General features: G+C 36.0%; 1 protein-coding gene across 1 annotated transcript in view; it reads left to right on the top strand.

The window, feature by feature from the left end:
• Positions 1-4,980, top strand: part of LOC139789214 (nipped-B-like protein) — a 148,859-nt gene extending 143,879 nt beyond the window's left edge. The window contains exons 42-46 of the mRNA XM_071729725.1: positions 246-392; positions 1,871-2,166; positions 2,491-2,665; positions 3,261-3,446; positions 4,007-4,980. Coding sequence (XP_071585826.1) covers positions 246-392; positions 1,871-2,166; positions 2,491-2,665; positions 3,261-3,446; positions 4,007-4,372 — 1,170 coding nt within the window. The 3' untranslated portion in view covers positions 4,373-4,980. The remainder of the gene's footprint in view (positions 1-245; positions 393-1,870; positions 2,167-2,490; positions 2,666-3,260; positions 3,447-4,006) is intronic.
• Positions 4,981-16,248: the final 11,268 nt, after the last annotated feature.

The following is a 16,248-nucleotide window of genomic DNA, read 5'->3' on the forward strand; positions in this document are numbered from 1 at the left end:
CTCTAATGGAATGTATTTGTTACTTTTGCATCATTCTGTACCTTTCTGTGCTCAGTTTGGATTGTTCAGAAATAATGTGTCTTTAGGTATGACTAAATTTTGCTTATATACATGTTGTTTAGAGTGGGCTTAGGGGGTATGTAGACTAAAGTTAGTGATCATCTTTTTGCTCTAGAACACAATATAAGTGTATAAATTAAGATATTTGTATGTATTTTTAAATGTACTATTTTTTTAACTTCCAGAAAACAGAGGTCAGTATGCTCTTGTACATAGCAGACAATCTAGCCTGTTTTCCTTATCAAACACAGGAAGAGCCACTGTTTATAATGCATCACATAGACATTACACTCTCTGTTTCTGGCAGCAACCTACTACAGTCATTTAAAGAGGTATGTTCATTTATATTTTAGAATATTTATTATGGTGGCAACTTAAGCTTCTCTGTAATTTGGTCAATTTTTGTGTGAATACAGTACCATTATTGTGATATGGACCAGTAGCATTACTTTGTAGCCAGTAGCTAAAAAAAACACAACCCTTTCTGTTCTGGCCTGCATCTGGTAAATACTAGTTAAAAACTTTATTACATTGCTGCTTATATTATTAGAAAAGAATGACAAATTTTTAGATCTTAAATCTATATTATTCCCTAATATTGCTAAATTAATTGGAATAAATATTAATTGCGTGCATCTAAATATTAATTGCGTGCATCTTTGAAGTACGTGAACCCAGAATCATCATGAAATATTGGTTTATTTTGGTTGTTTCTATAATTTAATAATAAAATCCATTTTGCTATTTCTTTTGTTATCATGTAGCTGATGACATTTGCATGTGTCACCTGGGAGACTTTAAATACATTGTTTATTGCAAGACAAGTGTGCACAATATATCTTTTCTTACAGTAGCATATAAGAACCCAAATAATTTTATAGTATCTGTTGTTATGGCAATATACAACCCTGTAAGAGAAAGGCATCTGTTTCTTAAAGACTTCAGTGTCTTCATTCCCTGGACAGCTTTAACAGTAGAAGGTCCAAACTGTCAGGAAACAAACCCTTGTCTAGAATTTCCAATCTGACTAATAAGTACAAGTCAGAGTTGATACCAAGAAAGTACACTGCTCTGAATTCTCACCCTACCAAAATCAATTTTTAATGTGCTAGAAAGAGACAGTACATTCTTTAGATGGGAGACCAGTGTGTAACACTAGCACATAGAGAATGAGATCTTACTTGGGACATCTTAAGTTCTGTGTTATGAAAAATCATACTATGTGCAGTAATAATGCAAGTGTGAAATTATATAGCTCTACAAGTAGTAGAATTTATTAGTAGTAATATTGTATATGATGACTTGAGGGGTTCTCTGGTCAACAGTGTAATTAGTCATTGAATTTTAAAAGACAAGGATTAAAACCAGCTTGGACTAGTCTGTACCAAAAGTACATATGGAAACATATGTAACACACAAAAATTATATTCAGGTGAAGCAAAAATAGAATTTTCTTCCTTATTTATTGCATTTGGTCTTCTACTCAATTTTACTATCTCCACTAACAAACTTGAACAGTCTTTTTAAGAATAATATGCCAGTGGAATACTTATTACTTGAGTTCCTTCTATGACCACCTTACAAAAAAAGGTGGATTTTGGATCAATTTTTCAGGGGCCTTGGGTTGTAACTCAGTATCTTTTTGTCATAAATAGCTTTAATCTTTTACTATCAAGTTATGAATTAATAACATCGTTCAAGAAATTATTTCTAATATAAGCCAATAATGATTTTTGGAATATATTTTCGAAATGTACATGAAGCTACTTAACCTAATTTTGGAATATGTGTTAACTTCTCTCTCTCACAGTCTATGGTGAAAGACAAAAAAAAGGAAAGAAAGCCTTCATCAGATGAGGAGACTGAGAGTGACAGTAACAGTGGTAGTGAGAGCGAAAGTGAGGAGGAAGCTTCTAAGCCTCGGAGGTTACGGAAACGAGTAGACACTGATTCAGATTCTGATGAAGAAAACGATATAAATGCTGTGATGAAATGTTTACCAGAAAATTCAGCTCCTTTAATTGAATTTGCAAATGTCTCCCAAGGCATATTATTACTTTTGATGCTGAAACAGCATTTAAAGAACCTCTGTGGTTTCTCCGATAGGTAAGGATATTTAGATAACAGGCCATCTTGTTATCTAGCGAGTTCTTTGGAAGGATTAAGTTTGGAAGTTGTTTTTTTTTAAAAAAGTTGAGTGTTAGTAATTCTAGAAGCAATAGATTTCTATAATAGAAAAAACATAAATGTAATAGTTTGGATATAATGAAACTTTGGCTTGTAAAAAAGCAATGATTTCATTTCTTACAAGGATGTCTATTGTATAAAGAATGATTAAAATATAACTACTTGTACTGAATATTTTATGTTTTCCTTGAAATTGCTTTGGGCTTTCCTTAAAAGCTCTTCCCTTTTGTTTTCTTTAAACAGTAAAATTCAGAAATATTCTCCATCTGAATCTGCAAAAGTTTATGATAAAGCGATAAACAGAAAGACAGGAGTTCATTTCCATCCAAAACAAACTTTAGATTTTTTGCGGAGTGATATGGCTAATTCCAAGATCACTGAAGAAGTGAAGAGGAGTATAGTAAAACAGTACTTAGATGTAAGTAAAGTGTCTTTCAGAAAATGTGAAATCCTTTCAAACTACGTAACACGGTATAAAATTGAAAATAGATGCTGATGTATTGGATAAACATTTCAAAATGTTAAGTTCCTGGTAATCTTATGCAATATACTGATAACTCACCATTTCCTTTCAGGATCTTTAGCAGGATTATCTTTCAAAGTCTTCTAATAAATTTAAACACAATACAAATTAATTTCAACTAAAGGATATTTATCTATTCATCTGCACAGAGTATTTTCTAATTTCTGGTATCCATCCCATATACCTCTACTTATTGACTTTATCCTTGACTGTTTCCATCATAGGAACATTCTTTCCCCCCCCCCCCAATATTAACTAGAGAAAACTTGCAATTTTGGAAATGCAGGAAGAAAGCATTTACATATCTACTAGGAAATGAAAGTAAAACATTTGTAGAACAAAACACACAATGTTGAAGTTGTCCCCCTGTTGTTTTACCTTTGTTTCTTTATCCTTTAATATGTTTTTTGTTTTAATGTAGTGTGTTATGAATGTCTAATTTTAAAGTTAGAATGAGGACTGATCTGTTTTGGTTTGGGTTTTTTTATAGTTCAAGCTCCTTATGGAACATTTGGATCCTGATGAAGAGGAAGAAGATGGAGAGGTGTCAGCTAGCTCAAATGCTCGGAACAAAGCAATTACCTCGCTGCTTGGAGGAGGCAGCCCTAAAAACAATTCAGCTGAGACAGAGGATGATGAAAGTGATGGGGAGGATAGAGGAGGAGGCACTTCAGGGGTGAGGCGGAGGAGGAGTCAACGTATTTCGCAGCGTATTACGTAAAATTATTTTTATGTGCTTATAAATGTCAGTCTATTATATTAAATGTACACCAAGTAAATGTAATTGATATGAAAGAAGGCATTTTGTTGATAGAGATTCTCTACTTAACCATTTATACAACTTTTGTAGAAAGTTTAACAGAAAAAAACAATTAAAAAAAAAACTAGAAAATGAGATTTATCCCATATAAAAATTTATTAATTTTCTTTGGTATGTACTGTGTGTTATTCTTTTTATTGTTGCCAAGATTTTATGTAGCTTTATGATTCGTGTGTATATATAATTTTATATATCAATAAGTGATAAAGACACGGGTACAAATTAAGAGTATGTGGTTTTACAAGGATATGTTAACCCCTTGGCGCTGGCGGTCACAGTGCGTCTCATTGCCGGCAATGGAATGTGTGCCGGGAAATCCCAACTCCCGGCGTCAAGGGATTAAAAGCAATAAAAGCAATAATTTCACTAAAGTTCTTTTGTGTAACACTTGGTCTTTTTTCCCCCTAATATTTTAGTCATTGAGAAGGTCAAAACGAAATTCAGACTCTACGGAGTTGGCAGCACAGCTGAATGAAAGTGTTGATGTCATGGATGTCATCGCTATTTGCTGTCCAAAGTACAAAGACCGACCACAAATTGCAAGAGTAGTACAGAAAACCAGCAATGGCTTCAGTGTTCAGTGGATGGCAGGCTCCTACAGTGGCTCCTGGACTGAGGCTAAGCGCCGTGATGGCCGCAAACTGGTGCCTTGGGTAGACACTATTAAAGAGTCAGACATTATTTACAAAAAAATTGCTCTAACAAGTGCTAATAAGCTGACTAATAAAGTTGTTCAGACTTTACGATCACTGTATGCTGCCAAGGACGGAACTTCCAGCTAATGAATTTGTACATGCAGCCAAATGTACAGGAATTGAAATAACAGAAAAACTTGAAATACCAACTTTCTGACAAAAAAAAAAAATCAGTTAAAGGAAGAGTAAGAATGGAACCTGGGACACAGGAAATGTTTGGTAAACATTTATGTGGGAGCTTCCTTCGCTGTTGTGCAGCAGAAACTTCTCAGTTCATTTTTACTCCCACTGTATTATAGTTTAACAAAAATTTGTTTATATCTTGAAAAAAAACCTTTCTGTTTAAAAAAATAAACAAGTGAATGTTGGAAATTAGTCTGTTAATGTTCTTAATAAAGTGTTATTGGAGTTTAACCTAGCAGCAGATGGCTTTCTTTAGCTTAGTCCAGTTTCTAGGGAAACATTGTTTTTCCAGGCTGTAAAATGGCAGAATCTCCTGGATATATAATTTATTCTGTTCAAGAAGAAAAAGTAAAGAAAAAAAGCATGCAGTATCTATGACCTATCTGCAGGAGGAGTTTTTGTAAATGTAGATTTTGTTGTATTAGGTCATCCTGAAATAATACAAAAAAAGGGATCCCCAGCGAATCTGGTGGAATGAATACTGCAATAAATTTTTTTACTTCTCTTTGTTACTTGTCTGTTTCCATTTGAATTACTTGTTGTAAAGATTTGTTTAAATCAATTTATATTATTTTGCAGTCTTTTTTGTAAAATTTACTATATTAGCGGTTTTCAAAACAAGACATAAAATATTGTTTATACAGTTTGTATAGGCTGACTTCTGAATAACTGGTATCTTTTTATTTTTATCCCTTAAAGGGTGTAAACACAAGTTAACTCCAGGGTTTTATTGTATCTTGCAATATTTAGTATTAACTATATGATTTAGCACTGTGCCAAACACATTTTCAAAAGTACATTTTTATATAAAAAGAAACTAGAGTTTGTTCCTTGTATGCTTCAATTTCTTTATAATGCTATCGAAATGGTAATTTATGATAGTATAAATTTGGGGAAAGCTGAATGACTATTCTGCTTTGGCTAACTGGCCATGTATGCATTTCTCTGGCTTAATATAGAGGTTTGTCTGAGAAGGAGATAGCTACCAGTATCTGAGGAGTAAACGGGTATGAGCCTGGATAATCACACTGAATTCCTTCACAAATGATTTTTTTTTTAATGTTGTATATTAGCCTTTTTTTTTTTTTTTTTTTTACTATTTGAAAGATGTTTTCACATTTTGTAAATTGAAAAAAATGCTATTGAAAGTTTTCAGAAGCATTTACTTCAACTGCATTACCACAGCCATTCACAAGCAGTTCACCTTTCTGGAGAATAACAGAAGTAGCAGATTTGCAAACAGAAAAAATCTAAACCAACTAAACTTTTAAGGGGAGTATTAAACCCTGCTGTGTTTTCAAATGTGTTTATCTAGAACAAGTGTTCCTCAATAAGTAAAACTTTATCCTTTTTTATTTACTTTTACAAATTTAATTTATGGTAGGAGGTTGTTTTTTATGAAAGTAGCTTGCAGAATTCTAATGCATTATGCAATTTTTGAGGATTAGTAACAGTATTCCAAAATATTCTCATGTACAGAGAAAACATTAAACTTGAATTGATTAATGACTCCTCAGAATCTAGTTAGTAATTGTTCCTATGGAAAATGCCTTTTTGATGTTTCACCACTGGATTTTTTCTGGACAACAATATTTGCTCACCATTTTGTTCATGGTGTTTTCTTCACTGTACAAAAAGCCACATGTTGTGCTAAGATAAGTATTGTTAAAGTAGAGAGAATTAGAAAAAGCAGAAATCACCCCTCCAGCTTTGTAAGCAGGACATTTTTGTAGCGAATGATGAAATACTGTATTTCTCAGGGCCATGAGAAACTTTTATAGTGGGGATTTAATACTTTGAGAATAGAGGGCCTGTATGACGTCACATATTAGTAGTAGAATGAGCTGCAAATACTTCACACGGAAGCTCACTAACAATAAAAGCAAGAAAAAAAGATGCAGTCTAAAATGAAGTCACTAGCCTGTTAGCCATTTCTAACGCTATTTATACTAAAGAAACTTTTTTTAATAGTTAATACAAACATTTTCTTGTTCATAAGCAATTTGTTTCCTGGCCATGTGGCTTTCCCAATAGCAAACAGATTTTTTTTAATTTCTATTTGTTTGGCATTTATTATAATAAAATTATCAGAAAGAAATTATAATTAAACAATAGAAACCTAAAATCTAAAGTTGTCTTAGTTGAGAGGATTTGGACCATTACTGTACTGTGTAATATGCCAAAGGATATACCTACTCCTTGATGGGATGTGTTTGGTGTGTTATATAATATACACTTATAAAATTAATTACAGATTATTGAATAAATTGCATAAGATTCTCACTAGTTAAGAGTTGAATTTTTCCCCTTCTGTACTACCTGGAGTCATATATAGCTTTGTTTTGCCTACTACAAACATTCAGATTACTTTGAAAGAAAAAGGTAGCAGAATTCATTTGAGGGAATCAAATTCCTGTTAGCTGTATCTAATATGGGCTGATGATTTTCAGAGGTATGAAATTAAAAGCCTGAGTGTGCAGCTGTAATCTGCATTTCTCTTAGTAGTCACAGGTTTACCAACATGTACCATATTATTGACAACAGCACACATTGAGATAAGGGATTTCTTTTGCATAAAAAAATCAGGTTTTAAAAAGTGCTGCAGTGCAGTAATTGATATAACAACAGAATTTTACTCATTTGTTTTGACATAGCTTTTTATTATTTTTTTCACTGTATGACTAAAAGTTTTTCATACATAACTGTAATGATTACTCAAAATTTTTATTCTTTCTGCCCTCTTCCTTTGAGCACAAGTTTGTACATGGGAACTTTTTGCAGTAGCTTACCTAACAAAGGGATATTGTGAAGCTTTTAGAACCATATTGTACTTTTTAAGGAAACACAGGCACTTCCACAAATAAGAATTAAATTATTTTTAATCTTCCACTTTAGTACTGTAAAACTGCAGAATAATTCTTGAGTATTTTCTTTATCTGCAGCTAGAAAAGAACAAAATAGGTTTTGACAAAACAATACTTACAAACAAGTATTTTTAAAAATAATTTGGTAACGCCCTGTTGTATTTCAAGTTCTCCATTGCTTATATTAATGACTGTAACATGCATTAAGGTAGGCATGGGCAAGATTTAACATAGGTATTTTATTGAAGTGTAGGCATTAACAAGCTATTTCAGATTTAAGTAAAACTTTATCCTTTGGTTTGCTCTTGTGGTTTCACTAGTAATAATACTGTTACTGTGAAATAATTGGATTCTGCTAAACATTAGTTCTAACATGAAATACCTTGTAGTACTGAAATAGTTTTTAAATGTATTTGTGGCTCATGACAAAAAAAAAATTGTAATGGAGTCTGACTCATCTGGTGCTAGTTAAACAGCAGGATGTTTTGCCTAAATGCAGGTGTTAATGTTCCAGGGTAATGAATGGATCAATTCAATTGATCCTTACTGGAAAGCTAACACATTTTTGACCCCCAGACAAATATTACTGGAGTTGAATTCAAGCAAACACATAATGCTTTTGTGTGCCAAACACTCCTAAATCTCATGTGCTAGAAATAGCGAGAGTCCAAGGCACAAGTTTGCATCCAGTCAGCAAAGAGCCACATCATAATTATACAAGCTTTTCCATAACCCTCACAGAATTTGTCATCATTAAAGTACTGGGTGAGTTCTTAATTAAGTAGTGAGTTTTTAGATGTCATGGTTCCTTGACTAAATATTAAAGTGTTATATACTAATAAATTCATAGTGTTTTCACATTTCATTTATTTAAAACGAATGTCACGAGTTGTGTTTGAACCCTTCCAAAATGAAAGTTTATATCCTAGAACAAGTATACACTTTGGTAATTGCTTTCTCATTGTGCTCACAATGCTCAAATTGTGCCTGGGGCACCTATCAGACATACAGGAAATCAATTTTTTTATTATTCTGAGACAATTCTTGACAGTCTATGTTCAACCCATCAGATCTAACTATGTAGTTTCTAGTTTCTACATGATTCAAATGCAATTTCCCACCTAATTTTGGACTTCTCTGTATTAGAAAGGAATAATTTTCATTGGCATACATGCACCTGCATACACTACTTGCAACTACTGCAATAAATATATCTTTCAAACATTGTCTTAAAAAAAAAAATCCTTAACCTGAGGGCTGATTTGGGGGGAAGTAAGAGGGTGAGAGGATTGACTTTATCCTGTATGTTACCAAATAACTGACTGTCCCAGTTACACTTTGGGACACAGAATGGCAAATATTTCTCAGTATTTCAGTGACTAAAGAAATGTTTTGTTTCAACATCAATAGAGCCTTTCTTCATAACCGTACTTATTGAAGCTGTGTTGAAAGGCTCATATTTTTGTTGTGAAAAAAAGTATCATGGTTCCTAAAAGCTGGAATGGTGATTTAGCTGATTTCCACCTCTCTAGGGTATTGACTATTAAATAGATACTACTACTTTATTTCTATGTAGCCTGTGTCTTTTGGAAACTGTAGTTATGAGTACTAAACCATGTTGCATGGGACACCTCTTCAAGTGCTAGGTTTGGATGTAAGTACACACCCCCTCCGATATTTTGGCAATTAGCTCCTTTTCAAAGAACTTCCTCCTTACCCTTCCTGCACAATAGCCTCTGAATTTACATATTCCTTATTTGCAATACTCTTTCCAATTATAGAGCACTACAAATTTTTTTTGAAATAACCCATATCTGTCACTTCAGTTGATTTAGTTTTGAGGAACCATACAGTGAATCATCTGTTTCTTATTTTGACACAGACTAAAGACTTACCCTTTCTTTGGACAACAGCCTTCTTTCTATGTCTTTTACTTGTTTAGTTCTTTGGGGGGGGTTATGCTTGTACAGAAATAATACAGAACCTGAACTGCATTTAAATTGCTATAAGCCAGAAATACACGTGTAGAGGACAAATTCAATGGATTTGTGCTTTCTGCTTAGACTAAATGTTCTCTGTGAGCAACAGGCAAACAAAGTGTAAAAATTACTTGAAAAAATCAATTTGTTTCAAATTAATGAGATTTTTTTATGATTATTATTCTGAAAAGTTCTATGTGGAGATGGATTTTAAAATTCAAGGTCAGTCTTGAACATCTCCTGTCTGATGCATCCCTGCAGTTCTAAAAAGTACCACTTCATCTCCACATACAAATCTACAGATCAGATTGATGTAATACTAAGTTCTCTGTGATTTGGATCACTCCTCATCAATTCTTTTTTGCTGTCCAAAAGTACTGGTTTGAAAAAATAATAACAATGCACATAGTAAGATTTTTCTAAAAATCCAACAGCTATTACACATTTTATAAAATTCTCAGTTCTGGCCAGCTCAGTAGCAGGTCAGAAAACTGAAAAATTTAACAAAAAAGATTTTAGAAATCAATTTTTCAAAATCAGCTTCTGTGATGATTTGATTAAATTTGTACCCAGTTGTCAGAGATTTCTGGAAAGGCATATATATAGTCTTTAAATAATTTATTCCTCAAAACGATTTGTGTGCTATTTTCTCAAAATATAAGTATTTTAAAACCAAAACACAACAAGGAAAGGGGAGGATTATGTTCTGAACTAGAAAGCAGCTACCTTTTGAGAGTATTTATCTTCTTGAGAAAGATAGGATTCTTTTCCTTCCATACATATTGAAATTCATGTGAAATAATTGGAGGCAGAAGTTGTAACTAAGTCTGTGTTTGGCCTTCAAGTAATCCAGACCAAATTTCCCATACTACTCTTTGGGTACTGGATGTTCCATGCTTAGTGGAATTTTTACCTACCTTCAGTTTTAAATGGCTGCTGAGAAACCCACTCAGGCCACTTCCTTTAATGTCATATTAAATAGTCATAAGGTGTGTTTCAGAAGGACTTTTTCAGCCTTTCTTCTATTTGCTGTGTCTTTATACATGGGGAAAAAAAAAAAAAAAAAAAAAAAAAAAGCAACTGTTCCATTATTTTAGTTCATTTAAAAATATTCCAATTGAGGGTCAGAGTAGCCTGTTGATGCCTTACCTCTTCTGCCTTACATAAAGCTGTGCAATGTGATTTCAAAAGTAAGTATCAGGGGTGCATGTATTCTGTGTGTAGTAACTATTAGTGAATATTTGTTCCTTTTTCTTACAAAATTTTACAAATTGTACTGCAGACTTCAGCACATCTTCCAATACCAAGTACAGTTTCTTGAAGCCTGTGTAGGATCTTGAGCTTGTTCCACAGCTAAACACACTCTTTCATCTTCCAAAGATGTGAGCATGACTTTGAGGAACAAGGAAGCCCAAAATGCACCTAAATTTCCTTTTATGTTCCCTGTGAATGATACCTATTTCTCTTTCTTTACTGAGGCAGTATTTTTTGAAATAAAATACAGATCACGGCCCTGTGTATCTTAAGCTGTCTTTTCACATAATTTGACATCTCTTTAGTAGTCCCTTAGTTTAAATATCTCGGAGATCTGACAAAGAGACAGTCTTCTGTTGAAGATCTATAGCTAAAGACAGCCAATGACTACTAAGAACCACATTTTCTTTCAGAGTCCCTTGATAATCCAGATATCACATTAAAGAATAAAGATTGTCAGAGTAGTATCTTCTTACTTTTGTAGCTTTGTCTTTTTTTCTCTTTCTATTTTAATTCTTTTTTTTCTTTGGGGTTTTTGAATTGGTGGTGGGTGGGTTTTTTTGATGTCTCTTTTTGTTGTTGATTTGTTGTTATTTTAACTTCCTGGAAGAAATTTTTTTTCTGGAACTTCGTATTGGGTCTTTTTAAGCTTTCTGACTGAAGCTACCAAAGAAACCAAAGAGAAAAATATATATTAATATGACAAATGTGTGGAATTAAGTGCAAAATATATAAAAAATGGTTTAAAACAGTAATTCTTAAAAAAAGGTTATCTAAATTCAAGTTTCTAAGTCTATGTATATGATTTAACCCAATAAAATAATCTTATGCCTGAAGCTGTGAAATCTCAGTATATTTCAGTCAGATGGAAATTTCTCATTACTAGACTGCTAAAGGAAATTTAGGTTTCTTCAGGTGGGACTCCAAAAAGTGTTACCGTGGGAAAAAAATGCTATAGCTTGTGCCACTTGAACCATTCTAAAAGTTCTACTCATCTTTTAAAAATACTTTTTCTCCATTCCTCTTTTTTTAATTAGGTTATTTTAACTAAGTATACATGAGATTAGATAGATTCTATTTCCCACATTTTCCTTCTCTGTATTTCCATAAGTATTTTCTTGTTTAATTGTTACTTCTGTCTTTTTACAACTGATCTGTTTCATAATGTACTCTATTTGCTTTATGTGCAGAGCCTTTTGGTTAACAAGCAGACAGATATATCAGAAGTTCTCTCATGAAAACAGGATTGTGTGCTAGTACTATTTTTTACCATTCTTTCTGTCTTTTTGTCCATGAATGTCACTTTAAGAGTAAAAGTGAATTTAGAATTAGCTCTTGCAGTCCAAGATTCAGCCAACTGCAAACTGCTGTATGGCTCTCTTCTTTTTGTATATAGATGTCTCTTAATTTTTCTAGTTGGATCAATGGGATATTTACCCTCACTGAGTATTATACTGTTAGTGGCACTGCAAGAAGTGATCCAATTTTGCTTTCCTCTTGTAGCCAGACCCAGTACAACCTCTGCCAAGCCTTTTAGAGATCTTACAAAACTTACTTGCTAGTTTTCCTGTTGAGTCAGAAGAGGTTTTACAATGTCCTGGTTTGGGCCAGGGTAGAGCTAATTTTCTGTCCTATAATTTTGCTTTCAGCTAAGTCTATTCTAAGTAGCTGCACATGCTGAAATTAACAGCAAGTTTCTCATTCAGTCTCTGCTTCTAGGACTGATAAGCAGTTGGCAAAGGACAATGCTAATGAGGATTGCCAAAAAATAATTGAGGCCTTGCCTGGTGATCCCACTGTCCCTGACATGGTGGCTGCTTGCTCTAAAGTCGGTACAGTAGCGCATGAAATGGCCGCATTAGCAACAGCTTTGAAGACTAAATTGGCCCTGAAATGTTTTGGGTGTGGGCAGGAAGGACCTGTTAAAGCTAATTGCCCTATCAAATCAAAAAACAAGACAAAAGAGTGTGTTATTAACTGGAAGATCTAGTAGCACGTTGAGCAGTTTAATTGTACATGTGGGGGGCATTGATGCTGATTACAGTGGGCAAATACGTACTATGGTTTCTACCCCCTATCCCCCTGTTACTATCCCTAAGGGCACTCGAATTGCTAAACTTGTACCCTTCTTGAGTTGTGTTCCCAAAACAATTTCTAGAGCATTGCGACAGAGGATTTGGATCAACAGGCCCACCGCAAGGGTTCTGATCGCAGACTGTTTCCCCACAGAGACCACAGATGACCTGCACCATCTCCAGTAAGGGACATACTCCATCAATGGTGAAACTTATGGGTGTTGGACACTGGGGCTGATATAACTATTACATTGCAACATCTTTGGCCTGCCACATGGCACTTGTAAATGCTGGGATGGGAGTGGTTGGGCTGGGGGGGTCTGCTCAAGGGGGAATGGCAGCTATGCCTGTGCTGATTACCAATCCTGAGGGGCAGCAGGCAATCATAAGGCCCTATGTAATGTCAGACCCATTGAATCTTTGGGGAAGGGACTGCCTGTCACGATGGAGAGTGAAAATCACCACAGATTTTTCACAGGGGCCACTGTGTTGCAGGGCATTCGAGGACCCACACTTGCTTTAACCTGGTTAACAGATAACCCTGTGTGGGTGGATCAGTGGCCCCTGCCCCTGGAAAAACTGAAGGCCCTGCAAGAGTTGGTATCAGAACAGCTGGCTGCCGGGCACATTGAACCCTCTCAAAGTCCATGGAATACTCCTGTGTTTGTCATAAAAAAGAAATCTGGGAAATAGTGACTTTTGCATGACCTACAACATGTGAATACTGTTATGGTCACAATGGGGGCGCTACAGCCGGGCCTTCCATCACCTACCACGATTCTCATGGAATGGAACATAGTGGTGATGGATTTAAAAGATTGCTTTTTTACCATCCTATTGGCATTACAAGACAAGGAGAAGTTTGCTTTTTCTGTGCCTTCTGTAAATCACGCTGAACCTTCAAAAAGGTATCAGTGGAAAGTCTTGCCCCAGGGCATGAAAAACGCTGACAATTTGTCAATGGTTTGTGGCCCAAGCATTATCACCTGTGCGAGAGGCATTTCCGAATTGGTATTGCTATCATTATATGGATGACATTTTACTTGTTGCAAGCAGCAGGGAGCAGTTGGATGAGATGGAAAACCTGGCTAAACAATCTTTGCAGCAATTTGGTCTGATCATTGCCCCTGAAAAAGGTGCAGAAAGTAGAGCCCTGGAAATGTCTGGGAATGACTGTGACAAATAGGCAAGTAACGTCTCAACCTGTGAAACTTAACATTGGAATTAAGACACTTAATGATGTCCAAAAATTAATGGGATCATTGAATTGGATAAATCCTTATCTTGGGCTTGTCAATTCCCAGCTTCAACCATTACTGGAGCTGTTGAAACATTCCAATGATCCATCTGAACCTAGAGTACTGAATGAAGAGGCAATGCAGGTAATTCAGGATGTAGAGAAAGCATTGCACACAAAATTTGTGTCATGAATAACACAAATGGTGTAGCTCTTTGTTCTCATTGACAAGACTGTACCATTTGGAGCTCTTGTACAATGGAACTCTGATTGGAATGACCCGTTTCACATTTTGGAGTGTTTGTTTTTGCCAGCCCATCCCTGTAAGACTGCTCCTGGTCTGCTTGAACTTCTTTCTGATATCATAAAGGCCAAAAAGAGATTTTTAGAATTGACAGGCCGTGACCCACAAAAGATTGTTCTGCCTGTACAAAATTGGTATTTCTAATGGTGTGTGGCAAATAATTACGAACTACAAGAAGCAATGACAGATTTTCAAGGACAGGTGTCTTATCATCTGCCCTCACATCCCCTGCTAAAAAATATTCAAGAAGTGCCAGTTGGTCAGAAGAATTTAAGACAGCCAGACCCAGTCAACAGGCCCACTGTATTCACAGATGGGTCCAGGAAAACAAGTAAAGCAGCTGTGTTTTGGTATGATGGCACTGCATGGAAAAATAAGATAGTTGATCAGAAAGGTTCCCTGCAGGTGATAGAACTGCAGGCTACGGCTGTTGCCTTTAAAATATTCCCTCAAAGAGTAAATATTGTGACTGATTCTGCATATGTTTTTTTGGCTAGATATGGCTGTGGTGACAACAGTAGACAATTAATTATTATTCGAAGTACTTTTGGAACTATGCAATACCATACAGCAAAGAATTGAACCCTACTTTATAATGCATGTTCATAGTCATACTGCCTTGCTGGGATTTTATACAGAAGGCAATGCCAGGGCAGATGCCCTTGTTTCTGCCAGGGTTTTGGGACCTGTTCCAAACATAAAACAACAGGCCATGCTATCACAATGCTGGCCCTTGATGGGTTTCCGCTTGCTTTGTGCACCCTGCTCTTCAGCCTCAGCAACCTTGCTCTCAGCAATCTGACGGAGATGCTGCAGAACCTGCATTGGCTGACGCCATGGACCAGTCAGCACATCTGGGTGACGCTGGCTAACGCCTTGAATCAGATAGTCTTTTATGTCTTCATGGTGCAACCGGAACATCCATTTCATACCTGTTTAGTGAGTGTTGCGTTACAAGAAGAAAGTGGATTTTTTGGATTAGAACAGTGGTTGGGTCAATGGGGACTCAGAGGATGGGTACCATCACTGATAAAAACAGGTGTGTTAATTGTAATTATGGTTGTAGTTGCCCTACTAATACTTACATGTTTGTTTAGTTGCCTGCAAAGGGCCCTGCAGAAAACTGTTCAGGCGGTTTTCATGGCACAAATACAAAAAGGGGGAATCTGTATATGTACTTACTGAAATTAACAGCAAGTTTCTCAGTCAGTGTCTGCTTCTAGGACTGATAATGCTTGATGTTTACAGTTACAGCTAGAGAATGGTATGCAGAACCAAGGCCACCGCTTGGTTCTGGGGAACATCTTATGCTCCAGAAAGAGAAAGGGAGTAAAGGGGTCACACCTGCAACCCTCCTTTAGGGAGGAGCAGACAAGACAAATGACCAAACAGTATTCCATCCCATACACGTCATACTTGGTATAAATTTGAGAGATCAAAAGGATCAAGCTGTTGGGGATGGCAGCTGGTCTGTCAGCAGCCTGGCACTGATTAGATAAAATCAACCTTGACAAGATCCCCGTGTACCCTTGAGGCAAGTGAGTAGCATATGCCACGTACCCTCGAGACAAGGAAGTCACGTGCGCTGGGCTGGAAGGGGAGAACTTTAGGGAGCTGGAAACCACGGTGGCCAGATAAGGTGGCCAATGAGAAAACTGATGTGTCAATGAGACTGTTAGAAACAACTTTTTGACCAATCATATAATTACATGCTGACAGCTAGAGTATATAAAGGTGTGTGCTCTGAGCAATAAAGTTGGAAGTGCTTTGACGGCAGCAAAAAGTGTGTACGTGTCGCTTTGTCCATCTCAACAGCGACATCACGTCCCTTCCCTTCGCCGTTCCCTTCTTCACCTGTTCCTGTTTGCTTTGGCATCCTGGGAGGATTCCGTCTGTTTGTCTTCCTGTGGTCCCAGTCCCTACCAGCCTGACCCTGTGTGTTCCTGCCTCCAGCTCCTGACTGCTGCTGACTCCAGGAGTCCAGTCTGGACTTTTCCAGGGCCTTCCCTACAGCCTCAGTGGTGACATAAATGTTATTGGGGGAAATGGGGGAGAAACATGGTATCG

This window comes from Heliangelus exortis, chromosome W, assembly GCF_036169615.1.
Source record: "Heliangelus exortis chromosome W, bHelExo1.hap1, whole genome shotgun sequence".
NCBI lineage: Eukaryota > Metazoa > Chordata > Aves > Apodiformes > Trochilidae > Heliangelus > Heliangelus exortis.